The sequence below is a fragment of the Halichondria panicea genome, chromosome 11, assembly GCF_963675165.1.
Source record: "Halichondria panicea chromosome 11, odHalPani1.1, whole genome shotgun sequence".
Lineage (NCBI taxonomy): Eukaryota > Metazoa > Porifera > Demospongiae > Suberitida > Halichondriidae > Halichondria > Halichondria panicea.
The window spans coordinates 3,526,029-3,538,689 of record NC_087387.1 but is presented as its reverse complement, the minus strand read 5'-3'; the positions used below and the strand labels follow the sequence as shown (position 1 = coordinate 3,538,689).

General features: G+C 41.8%; 2 protein-coding genes across 2 annotated transcripts; both read left to right on the top strand.

Moving 5' to 3' along the window:
• The first annotated feature begins 1,872 nt into the window (after positions 1 to 1,872).
• On the top strand, positions 1,873 to 2,881 carry LOC135344320 (piggyBac transposable element-derived protein 4-like). The gene is made up of 3 exons (XM_064541487.1): positions 1,873 to 1,881; positions 2,031 to 2,130; positions 2,187 to 2,881. Exons 1-3 carry the CDS (start codon positions 1,873 to 1,875, stop codon positions 2,864 to 2,866), a joined length of 789 nt encoding a protein of 262 aa, XP_064397557.1. The 3' UTR covers positions 2,867 to 2,881.
• Positions 2,882 to 5,764: 2,883 nt separating this feature from the next.
• On the top strand, positions 5,765 to 6,876 carry LOC135343664 (uncharacterized). Its single transcript, XM_064540635.1, has 4 exons — positions 5,765 to 5,941; positions 5,995 to 6,280; positions 6,335 to 6,457; positions 6,508 to 6,876. Exons 1-4 carry the CDS (start codon positions 5,795 to 5,797, stop codon positions 6,603 to 6,605), a joined length of 654 nt encoding a protein of 217 aa, XP_064396705.1. The 5' UTR covers positions 5,765 to 5,794; the 3' UTR covers positions 6,606 to 6,876.
• Positions 6,877 to 12,661: the final 5,785 nt, after the last annotated feature.

Sequence of the window (12,661 nt, the reverse complement as noted above, 5' to 3'; positions counted from 1 at the left end):
CCCAACACCATCAAAGTACGCATTAAGGCGTCGACCCCTTTCGTAAGGGTGTGGACATCTTCTTGGGTTGGACAGGAACAGATCTGTGTCCGCTCTGTTGAACTACCGTTGTGCTAGAGGTTCTTCGCAGGGTCCCTTATTTGTTTTCGCGGACGGGAAATTGTTATCACGTTCTCGATTTGTTGATCAGCTGCGAAAAGGTTTGCGGGAGGCCCCTACTACTTATTGCAGCCACAGTTTCCGTATTGGAGCAGCAACGACGGCAGCTAAGAAGGACTGCATCATAAAGACGCTAGAAGGTGGGAAAGTTCAGCATATCTTCAGTATGTCCGTCTGTCTTGAGATCAGCTGGTAGGTGTCTCTCGCAGCACCTTGAATCATAAACAGAACACTTAATTTATATTAGCAATGGTCATTGTTACTGTTATTTGTATTTTGGCTTAGGCTTTTGGTGTGGTTTTGGGTGGGGGGCTGTTCCCTTTTTCCCTTCCCTTTTTCCCCTCTAAAAGGAGAATAGTTTCACAGCCGCTTGTGGGGTTAATTAAGGGGAATTCCCCATAATTTGGGCCCCATGACTAATTAGTTAGGGGTCGCGGGATGGGGTCAACCCCCCCTCCCCTCGGTTCGCCGAATCTCTACACAATGGCCATGTCTTAACTTGGTTGCTGTGGCTTATTTTCCAGTAAGTGTTAATTAGGTGGTTGGTGTTGAGAAAATACGAAGGCGTTAAATGTAGCAATTAAACGTACCAAGTATGAGCTGCGGGTTAAGTCGAGTGTTGAGCATGCGCGTGGTGGACCACGTGGTCGCATGTGTCAGCAAACTGATATTTCCCGCCCACCCGCCCCTTTAGTTGAGTGTTTATAGTGTGCTTTAAGTTTTCCTCCGGCTAGGTCTCCTAGCCGTGATCAGCGTTCTTCCGCAGGGTAAGGGGAATTCCCCTTAATTTGGGCTTAAAATCCCTCTCGTGACCCATGACTAATTAGTTAGGGGTCGCGGGATGGGGTCAACCCCCCCCTCCCAACGCCTTCGCCAAATCTCTACACAATGGCCATGTCTTAACTTGGTTGCTGTGGCTTAGTAAGTTGTTAATGGTTAATTAGGTGGTTGGTGTTGAGAAAATACAAAGGCGTTAAATTGGATTACACATAGAGAACAGAATGATTCATTATCCTCGAGACAAGAACCGCAAAAGTAGTACTTAGATTTGAGGTAAGGTCGCTTTTAAGCCGCGGCTATTTCCTGAGCTGCAGCCACTGGGAATACATGAGGACTAGACTTGAAGTGATCTCCCTAGATGTGTACATATAAGATTAATATTGCCATTGCCGTATCTAGTATTCCCAGATCCCAGCAGGGAGGGGCACTTTTAGATGAGTTATGGTTAACCGATTATACGCCGCAGACGCATTTATGCGTCATGTCGCTAGGATGCCATAGACGCATTTTTGCGGCAGCTGCAGTTGAACGTCTTCTTTTTGCAAGATCTCAAAAGGAGGAGGACCTACTGCTTGCTGGAGCACTGCAAACGGCCGAGCGCTAGCTAAGGTAACTGTAGACTAAGCATTGCATGGGGGTAACACATAAAAATTTTGCACAAAAACGGTTTGAATACTGACAGATATTATTAAATACAATAGTACAACATAATAAAATAAAATACATGTAAAATTAATTCTAACTATCTAAAACTTGAAGAATGACCAAGAGACAGCACTTCACTGTGGAGGAGGTACTTGGGGATATCTTGTCCGATGATGAGGAGGACCCAGAAGAACCTATGCAGGAAGGTAGCGACTATGAATTTTCCGACCTTGAGTCGGACGACGACGAATATGGTAAATACATAATTGCTACAATCATAGAACTATTATGAACACTGTTCTTATTATTTAGACGATACGAGTGACTCAGGCCTAGACCCACCACCCCAACCCCCCTCTCAACCACCCCACCAACCCCCCTCTCAACCACCCCACCAGCCACCCTCTCAACCACCCCACCAACCCCACTCTCAACCACCCCACCAGCCACCCTCTCAACCACCCCACCAACCACCCTCTCAACCACCCCACCAACCCCCCTCTCAACCACCCCACCAGCCACCGCCACCGCCACCACCCCCTCCAGGTAAAATAACATCAGAAGAGGCTCATAACAAATTATTATTTTTTAAATAAAAACAGGTGCAAATGTTACCCAATGGTCTGAGAATCTGACGACTGTCACAGTAAACGCCTTCACATCCCTGACCGGTCCCACTGTAGAGATCTCTGATTGCCCGCTACACATTTTTCACCTCTTCGTCAACGAAGAACTACAGGAGAAAATAGTGGCTGAGAGCAATAGATACGCCAGGGAGGTTATGGGAGATGACAAGTACGATAAATGGAAGAAGATTGACACTGAAGAATTGGAAGCGTATTGGGGTTTTTGTATTCTTATGGGGATTGTCCACTTACCATCTCTGGACGACTATTGGAGTAGAGACCCTCTTACACACTACGCCCCCATCACGACAAGGATTCCTCGGTGGCGCTTCAGGGAAATCTCTCGGTACCTGCACTTTGTCAACAACCAACATCTTGCTCCGAGAGGAAGTCCCACGTTTGATCGGCTGGGTAAGGTCCGCCCTGTGATTGATCATTTCAGCTTGCAATTCTCAGCCTTGTATAATCCATCCAAGAATCTTGCTGTGGATGAAGCAATGATCAAATTTCAGGGTCGGTCCGCTCTCAAGCAGTATATGCCTATGAAGCCGATCAAGCGTGGGATCAAAGTGTGGGTACTGGGAGATAGTACCAATGGGTACTTCAGTCGTTTCGATGTGTATACGGGGAAGCAGGAAATACGTCATGGCGTATAATCGGTTAAGGCAGTGCAAAGATCTATATACAACATTTGCTAACTGCAAAGTAAGGTCGCGAACTACCAACTACCAACTCCCAACTGCCAACTCCGAACTACAAACTACCAACTGCCGCCAACTGCTGCGAACTACCAACTGCCAACTGCCAACTGCCAACTCCAACTACCAACTGGAGTAGCACTCAGGGCCACCATAGATTCAAGCTGGTTTGGAGCTCTAGCCCCGTCAGCCCCCCTCTGCCTACGCCGTCACCACGGAAACTACTCTAATCCAATGCCAGTGGCGGATCCAGGAAAATGAAAGGGGGGTTCCAAACTAACCAGCTCGCAGCGCGAGTTGGTAAGTCGTGCGCAGCGTGAATTTTTTGGGTTTACGCCCACTTCCGGTCACACGTGACTAGGGAAAATCCCACCAGGGGAAGTCCCATAATAGACTTGCATAGAGCTGGCTAGCTGCCACGATCACAAACAGTCAACTAGCTAGCCTAGGCTAGCTAACCTGAACGCATATATATTGATACATCAAAACAAATATTGATATTAACAATAAAAATATTGATACATCAAAACAACAGGTACAATCATTGAATCAAAGCTACAAAAACTGATAATTAGCTAGCTGGTGTCATTCAGCCTTCTAAAGTTAACTTCAAACTTCAAAAGGGGGGGTCAAGGGACCCCATGGACCCTCCTCTGGATCCGCCACTGAATGCACTGGCACATGAGCATGAACACAATACAAACATAGTCGGTAATTAATGTATAAGCAGTGTAACACATAATACATGACCTAACTAGAGCACTAAAGTGCAAACCCTCGGCTGGTGGCTGGTGACATGATTACCGTAATTGATGTAATTACAGCGCCACCATAATTTAAGCAGCATCAGCATAATTTTTTAGGTCCAACCGTCTGGCGCTTATAAAAAGGCTTGTTTTGAGACATCAAGACAATCATCCTGCATCTTTGACTTCTAAACAGTTGTCTAACCCATAGCTACAGTCACTGAATGTTGTTCACGAGTCACTCGGCTCTCAACGATGCAGCTAGCAAATGAAACTGAGCTAGACCACGCCCATTTTCTCTACAAATTCTATACTAGCTGTAGAACATAAGCGCCACCATAATTTAGGCGCCAGCTTGCAATTTTTTGTGTTCTAAAGATGCGCCACTCAGAAGTGGAATTAATTTTTTCTGGCGCTGTAATTACATCAATTTACGGTATAAAGAAACCAGAAATATAATGCAGTGCATTGCTTATAGTGATGTTGTTATCATGTATGACGAGCAATAAAACTAAACCAGGCATGCTGAGAACAGGTAGTGGTACTATAGATATATCACAGCAAAGAAGCCTGGAGTCTCAGAGAAGTATGGCTCCAGTTAGACAACGAAGCTTTTAGGTGCCACTATCAAAAGTACTAACTTGTTGTATGGAGGCTACCCATGCTGTAAATGCAGTGCTAGAACATCCAAGTAAGCAGACCCAGTCACAAAGCTTGTTCAAGCTTCTTAGCAGCTTTAACATCAAAAACTGCCACTATTTAAACCAAGATATTGTTGTGTGAAGGCTATCCATACAGTGCTGTGGTACCAAGGTGAGTAGATATACCTGTGACAAACAAACAGACAAACTAGGTCGGCTAATGACATGATTAAAAAGATATAATGCAGTGCATATAGTGATGTTGTTGTCATGTATGACTTGCACAGCAACTCAGGAGCAATAAAACTAAACCAGACTGGAGGCATGCTGAAACATTTGAGAACAGGTATAGTGGCTGTGGATTAGGATCACAGTAAAGAAGCCTGCAATCTCAGAGAAGTATGGTTTTCAGCATGGAGTAGGATCCCAGTCAGCAGCAGGAGCTATAATTCAAGCTTCTACTTTAGTGACCATTGTTCCTCGTATATACAGCTTTCTACTTTAGTGACCCTGTTCCATCGTTCTTGGTACAGGATCACTTCAGTTATAAGTAACGCATGTGCAAGTTCTGTTCAAGCTACATTTTGCTCGCTTTTATTAGACAAAGGAGCTTTAACACCGAAAGCTATGGAACGCCAAATAGGTAAAAAATACATCCCACTTCAAGGGTGTGTCTCACACATCTATCGGTTGCTTTGCACACATCGATCTTTATACCCACTTGTACACTTTTGACATCTATTGACTACTTGACATTTATCGACTACTTGACATTTATCGACTAATTGACATCTATCGACTACTTGACATCTACTGCTACGTATACTTACATCTATCAGCTAGTTGACATCCATCAACTACTTGACATCTATCAGCTACTTGACAGCATCTATCGACTACTTGAGGTTAGTATCCTTTTAGTGAAGTTAGTGTTACAATATTGATTTAATGTTATAGGAGATCGAGGATGCCTTACTTAAACAGGCTTTGACAGAGAGCAAGCAACCTGATACTCAACATAAATCGTAAGCTTTAAATTTCACTATAACACTTTTTATACCTGTACTGTGTGCAGTGTGATGGTCAGCTCTCTTTCTTGCTTGCTGAAGCTTCTGTCTGAGTATCGGTTCAAGGAATACCCAATACGACGCACTCATGTGTTAGTAGATGCACTCAGAGCTGCAAGGCGGCCTGCATTTACAAGCATCAAGACATTGACGGTTAGAATAAGGATTAATGGTGTATAAACACTCTACATTATGCTCTAATTAAGGTTCACTTTGTAAGTGAGGAAGCAGAAGATGGTGGAGGCCCATCCAGGGAGTTTTGGTGCCTGTTGGGGAAAGAGATAGCTCAGTCCATGTTTGAGGGCCATGAGAACAGTAAGGTTGTGCGGCACGATTATTGGCTTTGCAGGTATGATGTAAAAGTGTGTATGCGTAGTCGCTGACATACACTTTTTTATACAGGGTGAGAAGTTTCTTCCCGTAGGAAAATTGATGACCATGGGAATCACTCAGGGTGGTAGTGGTTTCTCCTTTTTTGGAAGTAGTCTCTACGCATACTTGTGTGGTGTTAAAATCTGTGATATTGACATACCTGATGAAGAAGTACCAAATACTAACGTCCGGATCCTTATTCAGAAGGTATATAATATTATCTATATAATTATGTGTATAATTCAACACTGTACCTGCAGATCAATGATGCTGCTGATGACAAAGACCTAAAAGATTGTATCCTTGATGAATGTGACACCATTGTGAATGCCGGGTACAGCAAGCCACTTTTTACCTCGACGCAAGCAGACAAAGTTGAGATAGTGAAGACACTAAAACTCTACTACACTCTTCTCGAGTCTTTAGCAGAGATTAACCAGCTTAAGGAGGGATTGCAAGTGAACGGTGTGGGAGAAGCAATTGTGAAGTACCCTGAACTAATGAGGCCTCTATTTGTGCACAATAACACACAAGTTCTGACTGCTGGTAAGTGTCGTGTGTAACTGGTAACCATAATTAGTTTTGTTGTAATTATTGCAGAGACCATGAAGGCCATGTTCAAAATCACCCACTTTTCACCTAAGGGCTCAAATGATCTTGCTAAAGAAGAGGCTACTTACATGCTGTTTGTAGATTTTCTGTACGATTGTGAATGTGTTGAAGGTATGAACTATAATTGCAGTGTGCCTGTTATCATTAGGCTAATACTGTAGGTGACTCGGAGGATTCTGTCAGTCTTAAGACCTTCTTTCTTTTACTACTGGTTCAGAGTCTGTTCCACCGATGGGATTTGATAACTCTTTGGGTCTGAGATTTAACGATACCAATGTGTTTCCCACGTCGTCCACTTGTGCGTTGGAGCTAACCCTGCCCTGCCCTCCAAGTATTATAACAATCCAGAGGAGTTTAAAAAGAAAATGGTATATGGTATGAAAAACCATGGAGGATTTGGTTGCCTATAAGCACTGCAATAAAATGAACATATACTCTTTTTGTGTTTGACAAAACCTATTAACCCTGTATCACTTTCATACTTTATCATAATTTATCATAATTCTTTCGAACATTATACTCTTTTTGTGTTCTATTCACCCTGTATCACTTTCATACTTTATCATGATTCTTTCAATATCATTATGTTACATTTACATTATTCTAAATAGACAGACATCTAGCTACTAAAGTCTTTGGTGCGACCAAACAACGATATGCCATAGTCATCACAAACAGCAAGTGGGTTCACCTCTTCTTTAAGCATACTAAACTGCATCAGACAGTGGGCAATTAGTGCTTGGGACTGCAACCCCATCTTGGGACTCGATACAAGGGAGGCCGTTCCAATCTATTCCATAATCTCTCTGTAATAATAGTTAGGAAATAATTAAACACAATGCTTATACTTTGACCCACCAGTTTCAAATACATTTTGTACGTCGTACTACATGCACAGACTTCGTAAACTAATGAAGGTAAACACATCACTAAACACATCACTAATACTTACAATTGATGAATCATCCAATACTCTTTGTAATGCTGCTCCATCTGTTGTTAGTGAGGTCATTCCCTCTATCCAAAGCTGGTATGGCGTCCTATTGCCTTCAGTTCTCAATCTGTGATGGCTATAGCTCTCGCGGAAAACATTTAGTTGTTGTTGAATACGTGGAAGAAACACGAAGTGTAATGCAAATAATTATATCCACTTCATCTGTAGGATCTAATAAACTGTTGTCTTCGAGAGCATAGAACAACCGGTAAAACATACACAGACAACCAACAAATACGTCTCTCCACAATCTTTCTATCCGTTGGTTGTGGACACTTTTCCCTACAATACAGCTACCTCTACCAGGACCTCGTTCAGGATTTGAAAGCATGTATTCTGAGACTTTAACGTTTTCGCCTCCTTTATCACACCGCACACGTGAAGGTAAACCATAACAAGAAACAGCGTGCAAAAAACACTGTAGTACAGTCTCAGATTTGTTGTTAGTAGACGCTTTTAAATAGATTGGTAATCGAGAAAAACCATCAATGCCTCCATGTACTACTATTCTCCAGCGTGTTAATTTGTGGTGCCCCATCTATGTGCCACAAGCTATTAGGCATAGGTACACTATATCTCCTGCGGTGTAAGGCTCGTCTCAGACGTCTTTGTACTCCTGTTTCATCAATACGAGAAAGGCTCTCTCTTACTCGATATCGTTGTATTCTTATTTCCCTCTTAGATAACCATCATAAGTATTTTGTCCACTGTTTGGAAACTGGTGAACAAAATCAGCAGTAATAATATCCAAGTCAGATTCGGAGATGTCTGTGCGCTGTAATTTGTTTTCAAATCCAAACTGTATTATTCTTCGCTTGACAGTGCTCTCAGATACATGAAGCACGTGTGCAATATCTCTAACTCTAAAATCAAACGACAAAAGGTGCTCCAACTGAGTCTCAGACACGTTCACACAAGGTCTCCCTCTTCTGTGACTATCTCTTAGGCAATTTACTTCAATATACTTATACACTTCTGTTACTGCATCAACAATGGCATCTCCACACCCAGCTGGAGTCAGAGGCATAAACAACAACTTCGAGAATGTCTTCACACTGATGAAGTAGACTGTGCACATTGGAAGTTCCTTGTTCATCTTCCACTTGAATAGTCCTTATAGATCTACCATCTTCCAATATTGTTAGAAACTCGATCATTTCATTAGAGCTAACATGAAGAGCCATGACTAGACTAGATTACTACTACACTGCACTGTACTATACTATACTTCTCACAGGTACGTAGGTACATGTACTCTGACCTAAAATTGGACCATGCCCTGTGGGGTGGGGCTACAATGAATGGGTGGGGCCACGCCCAACTAGATCATGTACAGTATAGTTGGGCGGATTCCAACTAGTGTCAAGTAGTATCATATCGGATAGATGTCAAGTAGTTGATAGATGTAAGTATACGTAGCAGTAGATGTCAAGTAGTCGATAGATGTCAAGTAGTCGATAAATGTCAATTAGTCGATCACCACAAACCCACCACCTTATGTTTCTACCGACTAGAAAAACATTTGCAATGTGAAAAATTGCTAGGATTGGCCAGGGGAACCACAAAAAAGCGTGGGAACAAGAAATCAGACGAGAGCATAACTCCAATCCGTTACAACGTCAATCACATGTATACTGGTAGTTTTCCCATGTTTTCCCAGCCAATATGCCACGCAATTTTTACTGGTGGAGTGATGACCAATCCCTATATATATTTATTATACATCCATTTTAGAATGTGGGGCACATAATCATGATGATTTGTGATGAATTGATGTTCCTAATACATGCAGTGTTGAGCACAGGTACACACAGTCCATCCATGCGTAGTAACATGCACGGACCGTACTGGTGACTGCATGGAATGATGTGGTGGATGGAAGCTGATAGGTGGATCTGGAACACAGTCTATTATTTAATATACTATGTATTGTACATGTTCATGACGTTGTAACGGATTGGAGTTATGCTCTCGTCTGATTTCTTGTTCCCACGCTTTTTTGTGGTTCCCCTGGCCAATCCTAGCAATTTTTCACATTGCAAATGTTTTTCTAGTCGGATTCCCTTTCTTTTTCAGTACAGTTTACGTATCATGACATGCATAAGTGGAACGTCAAGAGGCAGTACAAGAAGAGAAGACAGGACTAATCAGATATCTTCTCGAATATCTCTGGACTAATAATTATAGTATAATGAGTAATAATTTATTACTTGATAATTATGTTGAATTTGCGAATCAGTATTAAATGACAGCCATTTTAAGAGCATGATATCTAGCCAGTGCATATAGCATGCCTGTCAGAGAAAGGGAGCTAGAGCTGAACAGTGTGAAGAAAAGGAACACCTCAGGCTCTGGAAAAGCACTGCTGCACTGATTTTAGGCGGACGGTTTATTAGCCACGCCTATCTATTATTATTGGCCACAACGCAATTGCTGAGTCATTAAAGATGGCGGAATTGTCTAGGTAAGAGAAATAGAGACTGAGAGGTCATCTGCCTCGTGGAAGCAATCGCAAATCTGAAGAAGCGCTTTGTAATCCAGGTTGTAGTCGTTTGGAAACCCTGTGCAGAATGTCCTGGAGATGGCTGTACTTGGAGTAAATGCTGGGCAAGAAACTTACTTACTTACTTACTTACTTACTTACTTAGTCAGTCAGACAAAGAGCGGTGAAACGTCGAAATAGTGCAATTTTTAAAATGAAAATATTTATTCATTAAAATGTTTATGGATTATGAAATGAGAGATACAAAGAGAGAAAAGGCTAAATAAACTATCTGTTCAGCCAGTTTCTTGATGTGGCCTTTCCCTGCAGAGATAGAACAGTTTGAACATGAGTCAAAATAATTGAAATATTGCTAAACACAGGCAAACCCACTGCCAATCCTATGTAAAACCTACTGGTTTTACTAATGGAAACATTTTTGGATATGATGTAGTTTAGTCATTCATCTACACACGGGTATCAACACCATTTCTTAGAAATGCTCCAATCAAAAGATATTTACATTTCAGTACAACTACTCACACATTTGTGGTAATCTACTATCTAGACTAAATGAACTGTACATGGATAGTGTCAAGTATAGTTGGGCGGATTCCAACTAGTGTCAAGTAGTCGATAGATGTCAAGTAGTCGATAAATGTCAATTAGTCGATAGATGTCAAGTAGTTGATAGATGTCAATTAGTTGATAGATGTCAAGTAGTCGATAGATGTCAAGTAGTCGATAGATGTCAAGTAGTCGATAGATGTCAAGTAGTCGATAGATGTCAAGTAGTCGATAGATGTCAAGTAGTCGATAGATGTCAAGTAGTCTATAGATGTCTATAGATGTCAAAAGTGTACAAGTGGGTAAAGATCGATGTGTGCAAAGCAACCGATAGATGTGTGAGACACCCCTATGAAGTGGGATGTATTTTTGACCTATTTGGCGTTCCATATAAAGCTGCCACTATCAAAAGTACTAACTTGTTGTGTGGAGGCTGCTCATGCTGTAAACGCAGTGCTAGAATATCCAGGTAAGCAGACCTAGTTCTTAGCTTTTGCTCGACAAAGAAGCTTTAACAAGAAGCTTTAACATCAAAATCTGCCACTACTTAAATCAAGTCTGTGAAGGCTACCTATGCTGCAAATGCAGCGCTATGGCATCCAGGTGAGTCGTCACAAACAGACAAACAAACAAACTAGAGTGCAAACCCTCGGCTGGTGACATGATTAAAAAGAAACCAGAAATATAATGCAGTGAATATAGTGATGTTGTTCATCATGTATGTTCATCATGTATGACTTGCACAGCAACTCAGAGCAATAAAACTAAACCAGACTGGAGGCATGCTGAAACATTTGAGAACAGGTAGTGGTACTATAGATATATGCACTGTGGATTAGGATCACAGTAAAGAAGCCTGGAGTCTCAGAGAAGTATGGCTGGCTGCATGGAGTAGGATCCCAGTCAGCAGCAGGCGCTATAATTCAAGCTTCTACTTTAGTGACCCTGACCCTGTTCCATTGTTCCTGGTATATACAGCTTTCTACTTTAGTGACCCTGTTCCATCGTTCTTGGTACAGGATCACTTCAGTTATAAGTAACGCATGTGCAAGTTCTACATTTTGCTCGCTTTTATTAGACAAAGGAACTTTAACACCGAAAGCTGGAATGGTGATATTAACCATATGCTGACTTGGCACTTTCGAATTATGATCGCCCTCTATATATTTTCTTGTGCTATCAGGAGCACAAGAGTGCTCCCTGGTCCCTGGTGCTATCAAGAGCCTTATAAGTATGTAAGCCAATCCTAAATACATCATGGCTGAGTTAGTGGTTTATAATTATGGTTTCAGTGTTGATCATCTTGCATGTTGGAGGAGGCATGCATAAACATTTGAAACACATGATCATGGTACAGAGACTATTAATGCACATTCGATGTAAACTTTTAACAGAAATTATGTTCAGGGAAGTAAAGTGAAGTGAAAAGTTATCATGTATAGTGAGGCTGCATGTATCCCAGGCTTCTTCCCTCTGGAAACTCTCAGCTGAAAAGTGATAATTGTTATTACAATAAAAAAAAGCTGCTTACTTTTTTATTGAGATGCATTTTTTATTGAGATGCATCACTGGCAGCCAATACCCTTCTCCCTTCTGTCCAGCCCTATATAGTCGGCTATAGGATAGTCATACCACGCTCCAAACAGGTATAAACCAAGAAGATGCTCACAAGTTCATGCTGGCAATTCTTGACATAATCAACAGCCACCTACATACACCTACATACAGTACAGTACTACCTGTAGTTGTATAGAAGCGGGTATTGATAAAGTGTAATGAGGTTCCTCCTTTTTATATACCTTTCTTACAAGTAGATGAGTCTAGTCCACAGTAGTGTATATGCATGAGTCTAGTCTCTGGAAGAATCGTTGACATGAGCTCTGCCTCACTAGAACTACATGTAGCTAGCTAGCTAGCTAGCTGATTTAAAATTGCTGAGTCAGCAACAAATATCGTTGAGTCAGCATATGGAAACCTTCCTGTTATTGCAAATTTTTATTTTGGGCTCAGTATTTTACGGAATCGCGTATACTTCCGAATAATACCATAATACCATGCCCACGTGTTTACCTCCAACTACACGCGAACTTTAAACATTGAAGAGGTATCAGCTGGCCAACATGAGCAAGAGGAAACCATTGTGTCTTTCCAGGAAGAAACCTGACCCTCTCAAGAGGAAACCCAAGCCTCTGAGCCAGTTAACCGATGATAGCAGAGAACCAGGAGAGGTGTACAACGGCTTATCCACCAGGCTTTACCAACCCAGCGTCAA